Genomic DNA, 12282 nt, shown 5'->3' on the forward strand with positions numbered 1-12282 from the left:
TTAATTTACAAGCCACCCTAGTGTCACTGCTGTTTAGAGAATAATACACCTTCCAAATAATATGGATATCAGCTGTGATGTTGTTTCCATTATTTTAGTCCACCTCTTTGTAAAAACAAATCAAATCTAGATCATTTTTTGTTTGGTTTTTACATTTAGTCACAGCACAAAGACAAGCTCAAAAAGACCACAAAGGAGGAAGAAAAGAAAATGGAAGAAAACAGACAGAAAAACACAAGAGAAGTAAGGTTACCTTCGTCTAATCCATAGCACTCGGCTGGGTGATAATGACAGGGAGAAAAGCGAGAGAGCTGGAGTTTAGAACCGGTCAGAATTAGACACAGACAGCATGAAGGAGACAGAATAAAAGAGAAAGAGACCCAGGAGATCCCTGCAGGAGTTAACGACAAACTGGAAAACCGATGAGACTAATGATCAGAGGATTTAAACATCCACACACTACACTGGCAATGTTGGAGTATATTAACAGTAGGCCAAAAGTTTGGACACAATGCCAGGAAAGTACAAATAGACTGCGATAATTCATGTCACTTGTGGTAATCCCACTGTAATCCCAATTTGTGACTTTATATAATTCTCAATGAGAAAATGCGGTTTTGTTTAAATTTCCAGTGTCTGGAAGCAAAAGATGTGTGCCTGTGCCGTAGTGGGGTGGGGAGGACTACTGATGTGAGCATTTTGGTCATATAAAACATTTTACAGGTTTTTTGGTCATATACTTTTTGTTTTAATGTATAACAGCTAGCATTTTAAATTTACAAAATGCCCCAAAGTTATTGAATAGTGCTCCATCCCTCCTCAGCCCAATGCTGGGAACGTTAAAGCTTGTGTGCAGCTTTTTCACAGAGCACCCCATTTAATTTCAATTCAAGTACTGGGAGGTAGATCTGATGTTCAGCGAGGAGTGTCCAAGCATTTGACTGTTCCTGTAGACAGTGGTTTCTTGAGGATTGTGACATGAGTGGCTGAGGGGGTACAGTTGTTATCAAAGCAATGTAAAAATGACAGCCAAGAAATTAGTCAGTGATTACTGATGGAACCTTGAGTGAGGCATCTGGGGGGTTCTGAGAATCAATAGCTGAGTGTGTGTGGGTCTGTGCGACCACAATTACCACAATCTGAAACTGATAAGATGGTGTGAAGGAAACGGACTAACTGGCTGTGAAACATTCATCAGTTAACAGAGCGGTCAGCTGAGCTGCAAACTGTATCCTGTGATGCTCCTCCAGCTTTATTCAGTGCACAGTCTCTTTGTGTCTCAAATCATATGAGGCCACGGGATCGGAGAATCTGAGTCCTTCCGGCACTGACTCACCTTTTTAATACTCCAACATCCACCACACCCCCTCCTCCACATCCCACACAGTAGTCTTCCTATTTTTTACTTTTTTTAAACATAAATTTAATGTTTTGCCCACACTGTGCTAATACAAATGTTCTACTTTCAACATGTTCCTTCCTTCTCGCAGTGGAAGGATGCAAATGTGTTCAGATCTGAAGTGAGAGAGGAACATGGTTTTATATCATATCTCAAACATGGAAGATTTAAGTGTTGTTTTTATGGTGGAGACAGTTCTGAGTCCAGTTTTCTCTCTTAACTCCAGGTTTGGTTATTACAGCCCTTCATTATAAAGACTCGAGGCCCATAGTTAAATACACAGAGGTTAGAGTTGTGACCTAGGACCATCTCATTTCACCACCTACATAACTGCATCAAATACGAGGATAAAAGACTGCTTCCAGACCTGGACTATTATTTTGGGGAGTATGAATGTTCTTTAAGCAAGAACAGTCGAGATACTGCATTATAAATATTATATTAGGGCTAGATTTTAGTAGATATTTGCAGAATTAGAGATTCATTGTTGTAATAAACAATAAAAAGATAATCTCATTTACACTTGCTCTGTTTTTAGCATCTGTCCTGTATCATAGACTTCACTGTACAATTATTAAATAACATTTAACACCTGCATACATGTTAAGTAATGATTATTTCAGTGTTTATCACAGTTCTTTCTTCATTTTCTATCATTCTGAGTCGTGTACCTCAAGTATGTGCATATGTTAACAAAAGCCAGTATTTAATCAATAACACAATCAATATGTTCACATTAAACCACTCATTTAGATTTTCCAAAAGTATCTAAAGCTACACACATGACTCTAAAATGATAGAGTGTGTATCACACTGCACACTCTCGGTACCAATTAATATGATTTACCACAAAAAAGGTGCATTTGGGGAAGCTGGGGCCTGAATGACGAAGTATAAGTTTAGGAAAATGTGTGGAAATCCCCTTTTTAAAAAGCATGCACACACACATCAGTCGAATCCAGTTTTAAACCCATTGTCGCTTGCTACCAGATTCCTAACTGCGTTCTCAGAGAGGCAGAGCAAGTGCTGTGGTATTTGACAGTTGGGTATTTTAATGCACTCTGGCCGCCACATGCTCAAACCAAACAAGCCAGGCTAAGGGGGGGGGGGGGTGAATAAACTGGGACTCAGCTCATAGAGCCATGTTTGTAAAGATCTGGACCAAGATAAACGTCACTAGACTCTGGAGAGCAGACGGTATGTTACTCTTTCACGGCCCGAGTGTGAAGTGAGAGGTACTTACTGGAGGGCATGGTGTAGGTATCCTCCTCATCTATGATCTCCGCATAGTCATCCGTCTCTGTGGAGAGACAACGTGTAGTGGTCAGCACCAGAAAAAAAAGATCAGAGCAACATCCACTCACTCTACAGCTGTCTAAAAACTAGAACCCGAGTGTGTTAGTGTGTCTTCTACTGGATGAGAAAAAAGCCCAAAAACAAAAATAAACAAGTGAGTCAGTCTGGAAACTTCTGCCAATAAAAGAAAAAACTAACAAAACACCCTCACACGACTGATACATACATAGACACAAAGCTCTAAAACACACCAAACCCAGCGCCAGTCTCTCTGCTTCTCTGCTTCCCTCTCTCCCTACACACTACTCTCACTCCTGTCCTTCTGCCCCCTCAGCCAATCACAGAGCAGCATGAAATAAAGAGAAAAGGAAGGAAGTGTGTGTCTCTCTCTCTCTCTCTCTCTCTCTCGCTGGGAAGAGAGAGATTGAGACAGCGAGAGAGAGAGCGAGAGAGAGAGAGAGAGAGAGAGAGAGAGAGCGAGAAACAGTTATAGAAGTCTTGGAGTTGAAGGAGGAGAGGCCTATTATGCTCTTTTTAAAAGAGGAAGAGAGACAGAGAGAACTGGTTTTAAGGTGGTATTAGTGGTTTAGACTGAGGCAGAGGAGACTGTGTGGGCAGCGTGTGCAGAGCTCTACTATTTAAACAAACAAAAGCGCTTAAACAACAACAATTAAATGTGTTCCAATCTATAACCTTACATGCTACTGGTTACATTTTGGACACCGACCCGAAAATATTTCATAATGTATTTAGTAATTCGGTTTGTTTTTAACCCAGTCATTTGTAATTTTTCAAAAAAAAAAAAAAAAACACATTGGAATGCTTCTAAACTCTGGAATGAAACCACAGGCAACAATATTAAAAATAAAGGAGTTCCCACACCAAGGCACAGCTCTATTTAAGCTGGGATGAGTCTACAGTTCTACTCTACACTGATATCACTCATCCCCACTCCCACACCAGTGTTAGTGTCAGAAAAGTGTTAAGGTGAAAAGAGATTAGGGCCAAACATTACCATCCCCACTAACATCTTCTGCAGGTTCCAGGAGAGCATGCAAAGAGAAGAGGCACAGGGAGGAGGAGAGAAAGAGAGAGAGAGAGAGAGAGAGAGAGGTTCAACATGGTTAACACAGTTACTCTGGTAACAGGATACAGACAGAAGAGCATGCGATACCAAATCATAAACCATCATTATAATATATTAATACTATTAGTAAATACTATGTGGCAGAGTTAGAAGCCTTGATTAATTCCAATATCCCAAAGTATCTGTAACTTGGGCAGGACTGTCACATTACACACAGGAAAACAGTGATTGGTTAGAAGCTCTCTTGCATGTTTAATGCATCTCAGGGCTGTGACAGTGAGTAATGAACTATGTACCCTGCAGCCTTAACAGATACAGACGCCCGCAGTCTTTTCACCATATGAACATTTCTCAGTTGTTTAGCAACTCAGGGACGATTGAGATAAAACAGCTGCTGGTGGTGTGTGTGTGTGTGTGTATGTGACATGGAGAGGGTCATGAAACTTTGGCAAGTTTTGTTTCCTTCCCTTCCACACACTGAAGATCCTGTAGAGCTTAGCATTATCTAATCATGATCTGAAATGCTCAATACACAGGGACTTTTTACACTCCTCTAGCCTAACGTTGACATTGAGCATGCTGAACCTGCTCATTTGCAGCGGCTCCAGAGGGTTTCATTCTTCTGGCTTTGGGGATTATCCAACTAAATGACCATTTTATGTACAAGATATTTAAAGCCTTTTTGTGTACTGTATAATTGTACGGTATAAATGTACTATATAAAGACTGCAGCAGTAAATAACCAATAAATTCCTCTCATTCACTGTTTTCAAACCGTCATTTTTATTTTTGGTTTAATAAAATGACCATTGCAGTTTTTAATGCTACACAAATGACCATAAAACGACAAAAGAGCCGGAGAATATTGGCATTTTCGATTACGATTATGTTACACAAAAACAAACACAATACTGCTACCCACTGGTTTGGATGTGTCCGAGATAAAGCACTAAAATTTATTTTAAACAAACTCACCACATGAGGGTGACCCACTCCCTGGAGCATAAATGAGTTCCTTCAATTTAAAGTGCAGTTTGCATGAGATGAAGAAATCTGTTTTATTTTTACATTTCTTTTCTTTAATCATCTTCATAAATATTGTGTTTTTTAAGTTTTGCTGATTTTAAAATCGACTGATTGCTCCTTTTCTTTTTTTGTTTTTTAAGTGGAGTGTAGACGTGGCCTAAGCCTCCATCCCTCTGGCTCCAGCTGCCTCCCAGAAGCCTCTGCAGCTGATTTGTGGCAGTAGAAGTGACTACAATCAGAAGGCCGGGTCTATTCTAGGGCAAACAAGCCTAACTCAGTGTCTGCAGTCCTGCCAGGCCTCTTTCAACCCCAATCCACTTCAGCGCCACAAAGCAGCACAGCAGCAGCAGCAGCAGCACAGAGCCAGACAAAGCGCACTTTTTCCTTCCAGGGACGGAAAAAGGTATTTAAAAGAACTTTAAATGTACAACCTTTTCTTTTCTTTTTTCTCCCCTCCTCAAGCACAACAACTTCCCCTCGACTCCACTACCCTAAGAGCAGCTTCAGATGCTTAACAACTTCCAAATGTGGAGTAAACAATTTACATCTCGAGTCCAAACCTGTCAAATAAACAGCCCAGAGAAGGAGATCTGAGCATGGGCTTCAGCTGGGGAGCAGAGTTACGTCAAACCGATGCTGTGATGGCAAATTTTCCATTAACATCAGACACAGGTCCAATTCAGCCCTGGGCTTGGGCTTCAGTAATGCACTGAGGAGCCGGAGAAGATGAAAAACAAGTGAGGTCTATGAACCCTCGTCACACAAACAGACACAGCGTGCCTGGAAGCACACTGAAGCACAGCAGTCCACAAAAAACTGGAGACCATTTGTACCTGAGCTCAAACGGCAGCAGAGAGGTGATAAGTGTTAGTAATGAGGCCATGAAAGCCATTAAATATTAAAGTCACTTTTATTTTTGCTGTGATAATCAGCTCATTACTTAAGAGAAGTTTAATTAGGTTAATTAGGTGCACAGTACTGTATACAGACATAAAAATAGCGTTTTTCCTTATTTCAGGTTTAATTTGTTATAGGGAAATGGAATCTAATCCGATTCTATATCAATCAGTCCAGGTTTTCCCCCTGGTTTCAGACCAACAGTGAGTGGGCACAGAACTTGTGCTTCCACCCAGCCCTTCCTTAATAAACAGTGGTGGTAGCAAACACTAAAAACTCTCCATTTAATAAAACCAATGGTGAGATGTGAGAAGGCAAACAAACCAAATCCACCATCGTCTTCCCACATCAAAGACTGGACTTTTTTATGTTTTAATCTGATGTTCAACTCTGGCTTTCAGTGTTTAGTTTCTTTAACCCAAATTATGGCTGGAATGCTCCTTAAAAAAATGAGCTGGGGCAACAGCAGGTATCTCAGGATACACAAAGGAGCCAAGCGTTGTGTGAGGTTTTATGAAGAGTTGTAAATATATGTACGAACAGATGTCGAGGCAAAAAAAAGATCTGTTAGGTGTTAATATGAGAAACACACACACACATCAACCCACACACCAGCCTCATGTACCCTTAGGTGGAGAGTCATGGGAACAGAAGACAAAAGGAAGGAGGAAGCGGCGAGCTTTAGCGGCTTTGGGTGGCGTCTGAGTCACAGAGTCTTCAAAATAAAAACAGAATAGGGGGGAGAGGAGGGGGGTGAAGAAGGGGAGGGGTAATAGAAATAGTAAAATAAGAATGCACAGCACAACGGCATTGATCCTTGACTAAACACTGAACGTGAGATGACGTGAGAGACTCGATGTGCAGTCTGCAGGGATGAAGATCTTCATATGGCCTTTTAAGAATTGTGACTTCAAATTTAAATGTGTGTTACACATTTTCAACCATAAATACAGGCACAGGAAGTGCTGCACAAACGTACAAAGTACACAGTATGGACTGCATAATTTTATGAGATTGAGGATATTTTCATGTAGTCGAAAAGCTCGACCACACAATTACGACTATGCTAGAACACATCTGTGAAGAAATGTCTCCCTCTATCTCACTCACACACACAAAGTCCTCACTCTCATTCAGTCCCTCTCTGTCTGTCCTCGTCTCTGCATCTTCACACAAGCAGCTCTTTCTCTGACTGTGACCCATCCGCACACTCTCACTGCCCTCAGCCTCTCAATCGCCTTTCTGTCCCTCTGCTGCCCGAAGGCACTCACAAGCTCCCAGAGTCCCTTTCACTACAGGACCTCCGTCTGTCTCTTCCCTCGCTGTCTTTCTCTCTTCACATACAGAACTAGTCAAAGCTCAGATACGGTAGAGTATAATAGCACTTTTAAAATGAATAATAAAAATGCCCAAAAAGGAATCTATACATGTAAACAATCGTTAAACTTAAAGATTACTCACTACTACCGTGGTTTCCATGAGTGGAACGCATCAGAGATATGATTGTGGTTCAGTGTTGAACGCCCATGTTAAAAACCTTTAAATATTACAATGAAAACTATTTCTATTGGAAACACACTAAGATTTAAGACGTCAGTGAAATGTTAACAGGTGTTGTATAAGAAGTAGAGATCTGATTGAGTATTAAAACAAAATAAAAAAAAAAAAAAAAAAAAACAAAGTGCAGTGGAAGACATATTTTATGAAAAACTGGTTTTAACAGCTATGTTCTCTATAAGAGGAGATAGTAGTGTCAGAATCTCTCTCTATGCATGTGTGTGTATATCAATGCTCCTTGCTTCTGGTTGATGGGATGATGCTGGTTTCCTGTTGACAGCAGAGCAGCAGAAATCCCAGCTAGCTTCTTCTCTAAAGCTCAAGATGGCTCAACTATTCCCCGTTCCCTGAACGTACCATTCCAGCTCAGTCTGGAGGACACCTGCGAGATCTCTCTCTCTCTCTCTCTATTTAGTCTAAAGATGGGATGGTCAGAAAAGTTCACCAGACGAACCAGAACTGCACACAAACAGAACTGCTACTATCATATTGTTCAATGTTGCTGTTCTTTTTTAAACTAGTTCAAATTTTGCTGTTACTTTATTTACACCACTTTGTCCATAGGAAGGTTGTTTACAAATGTTATAATATTATTACTCTGAATTATTCACGGAAAATATGGAAACTAGACCAGTGCCCGTTTACTTTTTAAACTGATTGCAACCTTAAAGAGACACTTGAATAATTACATTTATTAATATGGTAAAATCGGTCTCTCTCTCTCTCTCTCTCTCAAAGATTTAATCAATATCAAGGACATCCTGCTCTTGTGGAGAAAAAGCTGGATCCGCCTTAAACATGTTTCAGATGGAGGAAGCAGTGTATCCATCACAACACTGTGTTGGTCACATTAAAGTCAGAGTCTCACCTGATACAGATATGGCTCGCACTCCTGTTCGAACGGCCTCTAACCTCTTCTCACTGTTACCAAGCCTGGAATAATTAAACAAGGACATCAATTAGATTCAAGGTCTTTTTAAATACGTTTCAAATTTCATCTCCCAAAAGAAATGCAACAATCTGGCTTTTTTTGTTGTTGTTGTTGTTGTTGTTGTTAATTAACCAGCATGTTTTTATATCTGCTTTAATAAAGTACGGTGGGACACATGAAAATAAGTACAGTATCATATCTATTTGTTCAGAGAGTAAAATTTGAATGTTACAATGGTACATTTGAGAAAAATAATTAAAAAAAAAGAAAAGTAATTAATTGAAACTTCAAAGACCTCTTAATTTTCTCCAAACCCCCAACATTTTCAACAACTTTAAATTCCCAGACCTCTGACATAGTGTGTACTCTGATGTAAACGAACCTCTGTAATTTTACATCAACACACAAGGATTATTTTTTTAAATAAATAAATGTGTTTATAAAATAAAAGGAGGATATCTGAAGTTTTCTCTTACTTTGGGATAGATGGAAGCGCTCTCTCTCCCTCTATTGGTCATGAAAGGGAAAAAAATAAACATAAATAAAAGAGCATAAGCTTAAGGTCAGTCCACACCCTGTCTTTCACTGTCTAACAACGTATCCCTACAAAAAACAGTTTAACTACACTCACCTCAAACTAATACAAAATCAGTTAGTCATTAACAGTTATCTACAGTCTCTCTTCGAAGTTATTACATTCTAATTGTGTGCTGTGTACTTTCTGCTCAAGATATAACAGACAATGCAGTCTATTCAGTTTGAGAGCTACGCCAAAAGGACGTGTCTCTGTCTTAGAGCCCATCCCCTCCATCTCAGAAACGTCAAAGAAAAGCTGAAGTAAACAAAACCCCTACCTTTCTGCGGTCTGATGATGAAAGACTGGACAACGCCATTGACCAACCGGCAGTAGCCGTCAATCAAGTCAGCCATGTTCTCAGCGGTGGAGAAGGACGGCGTGGTGACCGTGAGTGGCTGGAAGAGCACAGAAACAGACAGAGATGGTCACACAGTGAGTCATTATTCAGCCCTGCCCAGCCCCTCTGTCCAGCTACAGCTACAACTTCTGCTCCGGCTCCAAACGCAAATACAGCAAATTCAGCTCCGACTGCCAACCAGCAGCACTGGCCAGTAAGACACACCCCTGATCCTCCACAACAACAGGCACACCCCAAGATCAACACACACACATTTCACCTTTTAAACTTTCCACCTTTCTAACATGTGGTTTTGACTGTGGGAGGAAACTGAAGCACAAAGAGGAAACCCCAAGGAGAGCATATTAACCCTAACCTCACAGACAGCGATGTGAGGTCCCCGCGCCTAGGACCCAGAGACCCTTTGTTTAAATACATGAATTTGCATGAAAACTGTATTCTATTTCAAATGTTTCAGCAGCTGTTATTGTTTCCAAAATAAAAACAGAAAAAAGTAAAAATAAATGAGATGCATGGGTTTGTCCTGAAAGCAACTATTTGTGTGTATGCGGGTGTGCACACACACACACACACACACACACACACACACACACAGTGCAAGTGTTATCTACTACTGCTTCATTCTGCTTTAATCAGCCCAGCTGCCCTCATCAGCTCAGACCTTCAGCACAGAAATGAAAGAGTCCATTCATGTACAATACAGGAAGTGTAGTAGTAGTAAGTAGCAGCAGCGAGTAAAATTATTCAAAGAATGAAAAAGACATGGAGAGAAAGAGTGAGTGTGAGAGAGAGAGAGAGATAGAGACCCAGAGAAGGGGACTCCAACTGTACTGTACATCACAACACCTGAATATTATATATATGTCTAGAAACTATATAAATGTACCAAACAAATGGCTCAATATTTTTATGGCACTCAGTACATTATGTGAGCAGGGTGGTGGGATGCTTTAGAAGTGTGTGTGTGTGTGTGTGTGTGTGTTAGCGTTAAAGGGCATGTACGGTGTACCTCAGCAGCTCCTGCCACATCCAGCTGCAGCATGCCCTTCCTCTCTCGATCCTCCATACTGGAATACTGAATGCTCTGCACCTGTGTGAAGTTCGCCAAGTGTGTAGGCTGAAGGACAAGAGAAATACACACACACACAATCAATATATACGTGTTTCTCTCCAATCTATTGGGCTTATTTTGCATGAGGAAGGAAACCGTATTGGACACCTATTGGATTTATTTTTACACCGTTTCCTCTCCACGTATGTTCGTTTCTATCAAACTTAATGATTAATTGTGACTTCACGTAATTGTTGAGTAATGCTTATTACTGTCTTATTACTTTATACGGTCTTAAGTGCTGTAATTATGAACCTTTATTGTAAAGTGTACCACAATAAGTAATAAGTAAATAGATAGTAACCTTGTAATCTGATGGGAATTTAAGAGAACTGTACTAAACCATGGTGTGTGCAAATGCAATGTAGCAAGCTTTGTTTAATGCAGAAACCTTTGCATAAATGTATTTTTCTCTGTTTTATTAACACTATTACTACATTTTATTTCACATCTATTTCCAGATTTGTGGCAAAGGGGAGATGATACCAACCCATTTCCCAGCCTCAGCCATGGTGAGGAATAACAAGCTGAAAATCTGATGCTGTGGCTTCCGTAAAAATAGAGTGTCCCCGGTGCTTTGTGCTGGAGTGTGAAGGCCTGACTGAGATTAATGATGGGGACTACACTCTGGAGAGTGTCTGCTTTACAGGTGTGTCACAAAGCAAGGAGAGGAAGAAACCAGAGACACTCCCAGACACTGACGTAAATGTGAGCAAGCACAGCGTTTTGAAACATAACTCTCTCAGAATATCTCTCAGAAATGGCCTTGTAAAGGTGTTAGATCCACACATTTCACACCATTAAAGGGGAGAGGGTGGTGTGTATGTGAGTGTGTGGGTGTGTGTTTATCTAACTCACCGTTGAGCCTTTATCTGTCAGGTAGCTGATACCCTCCTCAGGGCCAATAGCCAACTCCACTGAGATAACCCAGCTTGACTAGAGAGAGAGGGAGAGAGAGAGAGAAAGGGAGAGAAGGAGAGAAAGAGAGGGAGAGGAAGAGAGAGAGAGAGAGAGAGAGGGAGAGTAAGAGAGAGAAAGGGAGAGAGAGAGAGAAAGGGAGAGAGAGAGAGAGAGAGAGAGAAAGAGAGTAAGAGAGAGATTATATGCCAGACACTACACTGCATATGTGAGGTCATATAAAACTACACTTACTTTTTATTATTTTAAAGACTTATATAATAGTGATAATGTAGTGTACAGAAGCACAGCCGCTTCATTGACTTGATTTTGTAGCGTTTTCACATTTTATCAGCGTTCTCTTACTAAACAACCCAGAATGCTTTATAGAAATACATCACGCAAACATTAGGAATCCCTGTGTTTTCAGCTAATCCTGACCCCTAGAGCCTTGCCACCAGTTTGTAATTAAATTGTTGCTGTCCAATTAAAAACATCTCCATTTTGGTCCATTTTTAGTTTGATGCATCATTTGAACACATCAAAATCAGAGAGAATAAGCTAAACTCTTACCTAGATATTTTAGCTTAAGTGAAGTCAATTCTATTGAAGTTCTACTGCTGCAATGACATTTCTCAGTACAGTAAATTGCATCATATTTTAATGCTAATGTTTCCCAGAAGTAGCGGCAATGGTTTGACAATTCTAAAAGAATTGAAAGATACTTCATCAGATGTAAGACTTTCTAAAAAAAATAATTGTAGCTAAATTGAACTTGAATGTATCTGTTTTTTCTTACATTCAAGTTCCTCTCCTAGCCACCAGGGGGCATTAAAACATCACTAAACAGAGAAGCAAACAATCTGCCTTTAACCAGATTCCCACTCCACTCACAGCCCCAGTACTCACCCCCAGAGCACATTTAAAGCACTCCTTGTCGAATCTGTACACAGGAGCGAGGATCTCGAAGAACTTGAGGATACTCTGCTCATCATTCATGTTGGCAAACTGTTTAAAAGTCTGCTGGATCTGTTTCCTCAAGGCTTTTGCCTACAACACAGAGAATACTAATAATTAATGGCATTTCAGCAACACTGAGGACTGTTCGCGTATCTCTTGTTATCTCAGGCTTTGCATAGTACATCC

General features: G+C 40.4%; 1 protein-coding gene across 11 annotated transcripts in view; it reads right to left on the reverse strand.

Annotated features, from left to right (window-relative positions):
- Positions 1-12282, reverse strand: part of ptk2aa (protein tyrosine kinase 2aa) — a 113833-nt gene that overhangs the window by 21294 nt on the left and 80257 nt on the right. For 5 of the 11 annotated variants that reach the window (XM_066674049.1, XM_066674048.1, XM_066674044.1 and 2 more), the window contains 10 exons: positions 12046-12186; positions 11098-11175; positions 10138-10245; positions 9048-9165; positions 8670-8700; positions 8131-8195; positions 6331-6420; positions 3711-3728; positions 2643-2699; positions 254-277 (listed from right to left, as the gene is read on the reverse strand). In XM_066674049.1, coding sequence (XP_066530146.1) covers positions 254-277; positions 2643-2699; positions 3711-3728; positions 6331-6420; positions 8131-8195; positions 8670-8700; positions 9048-9165; positions 10138-10245; positions 11098-11175; positions 12046-12186 — 730 coding nt within the window. Of the gene's footprint in view, positions 1-253; positions 278-2642; positions 2700-2921; positions 2943-3710; positions 3729-6330; positions 6421-8130; positions 8196-8669; positions 8701-9047; positions 9166-10137; positions 10246-11097; positions 11176-12045; positions 12187-12282 lie in introns of those variants that run through there. The other 6 variants (XM_066674046.1, XM_066674043.1, XM_066674047.1 and 3 more) reach the window with 6 other exon arrangements.

The sequence above is a fragment of the Hoplias malabaricus genome, chromosome 6, assembly GCF_029633855.1.
Source record: "Hoplias malabaricus isolate fHopMal1 chromosome 6, fHopMal1.hap1, whole genome shotgun sequence".
Classification (NCBI taxonomy): Eukaryota; Metazoa; Chordata; class Actinopteri; order Characiformes; family Erythrinidae; genus Hoplias; species Hoplias malabaricus.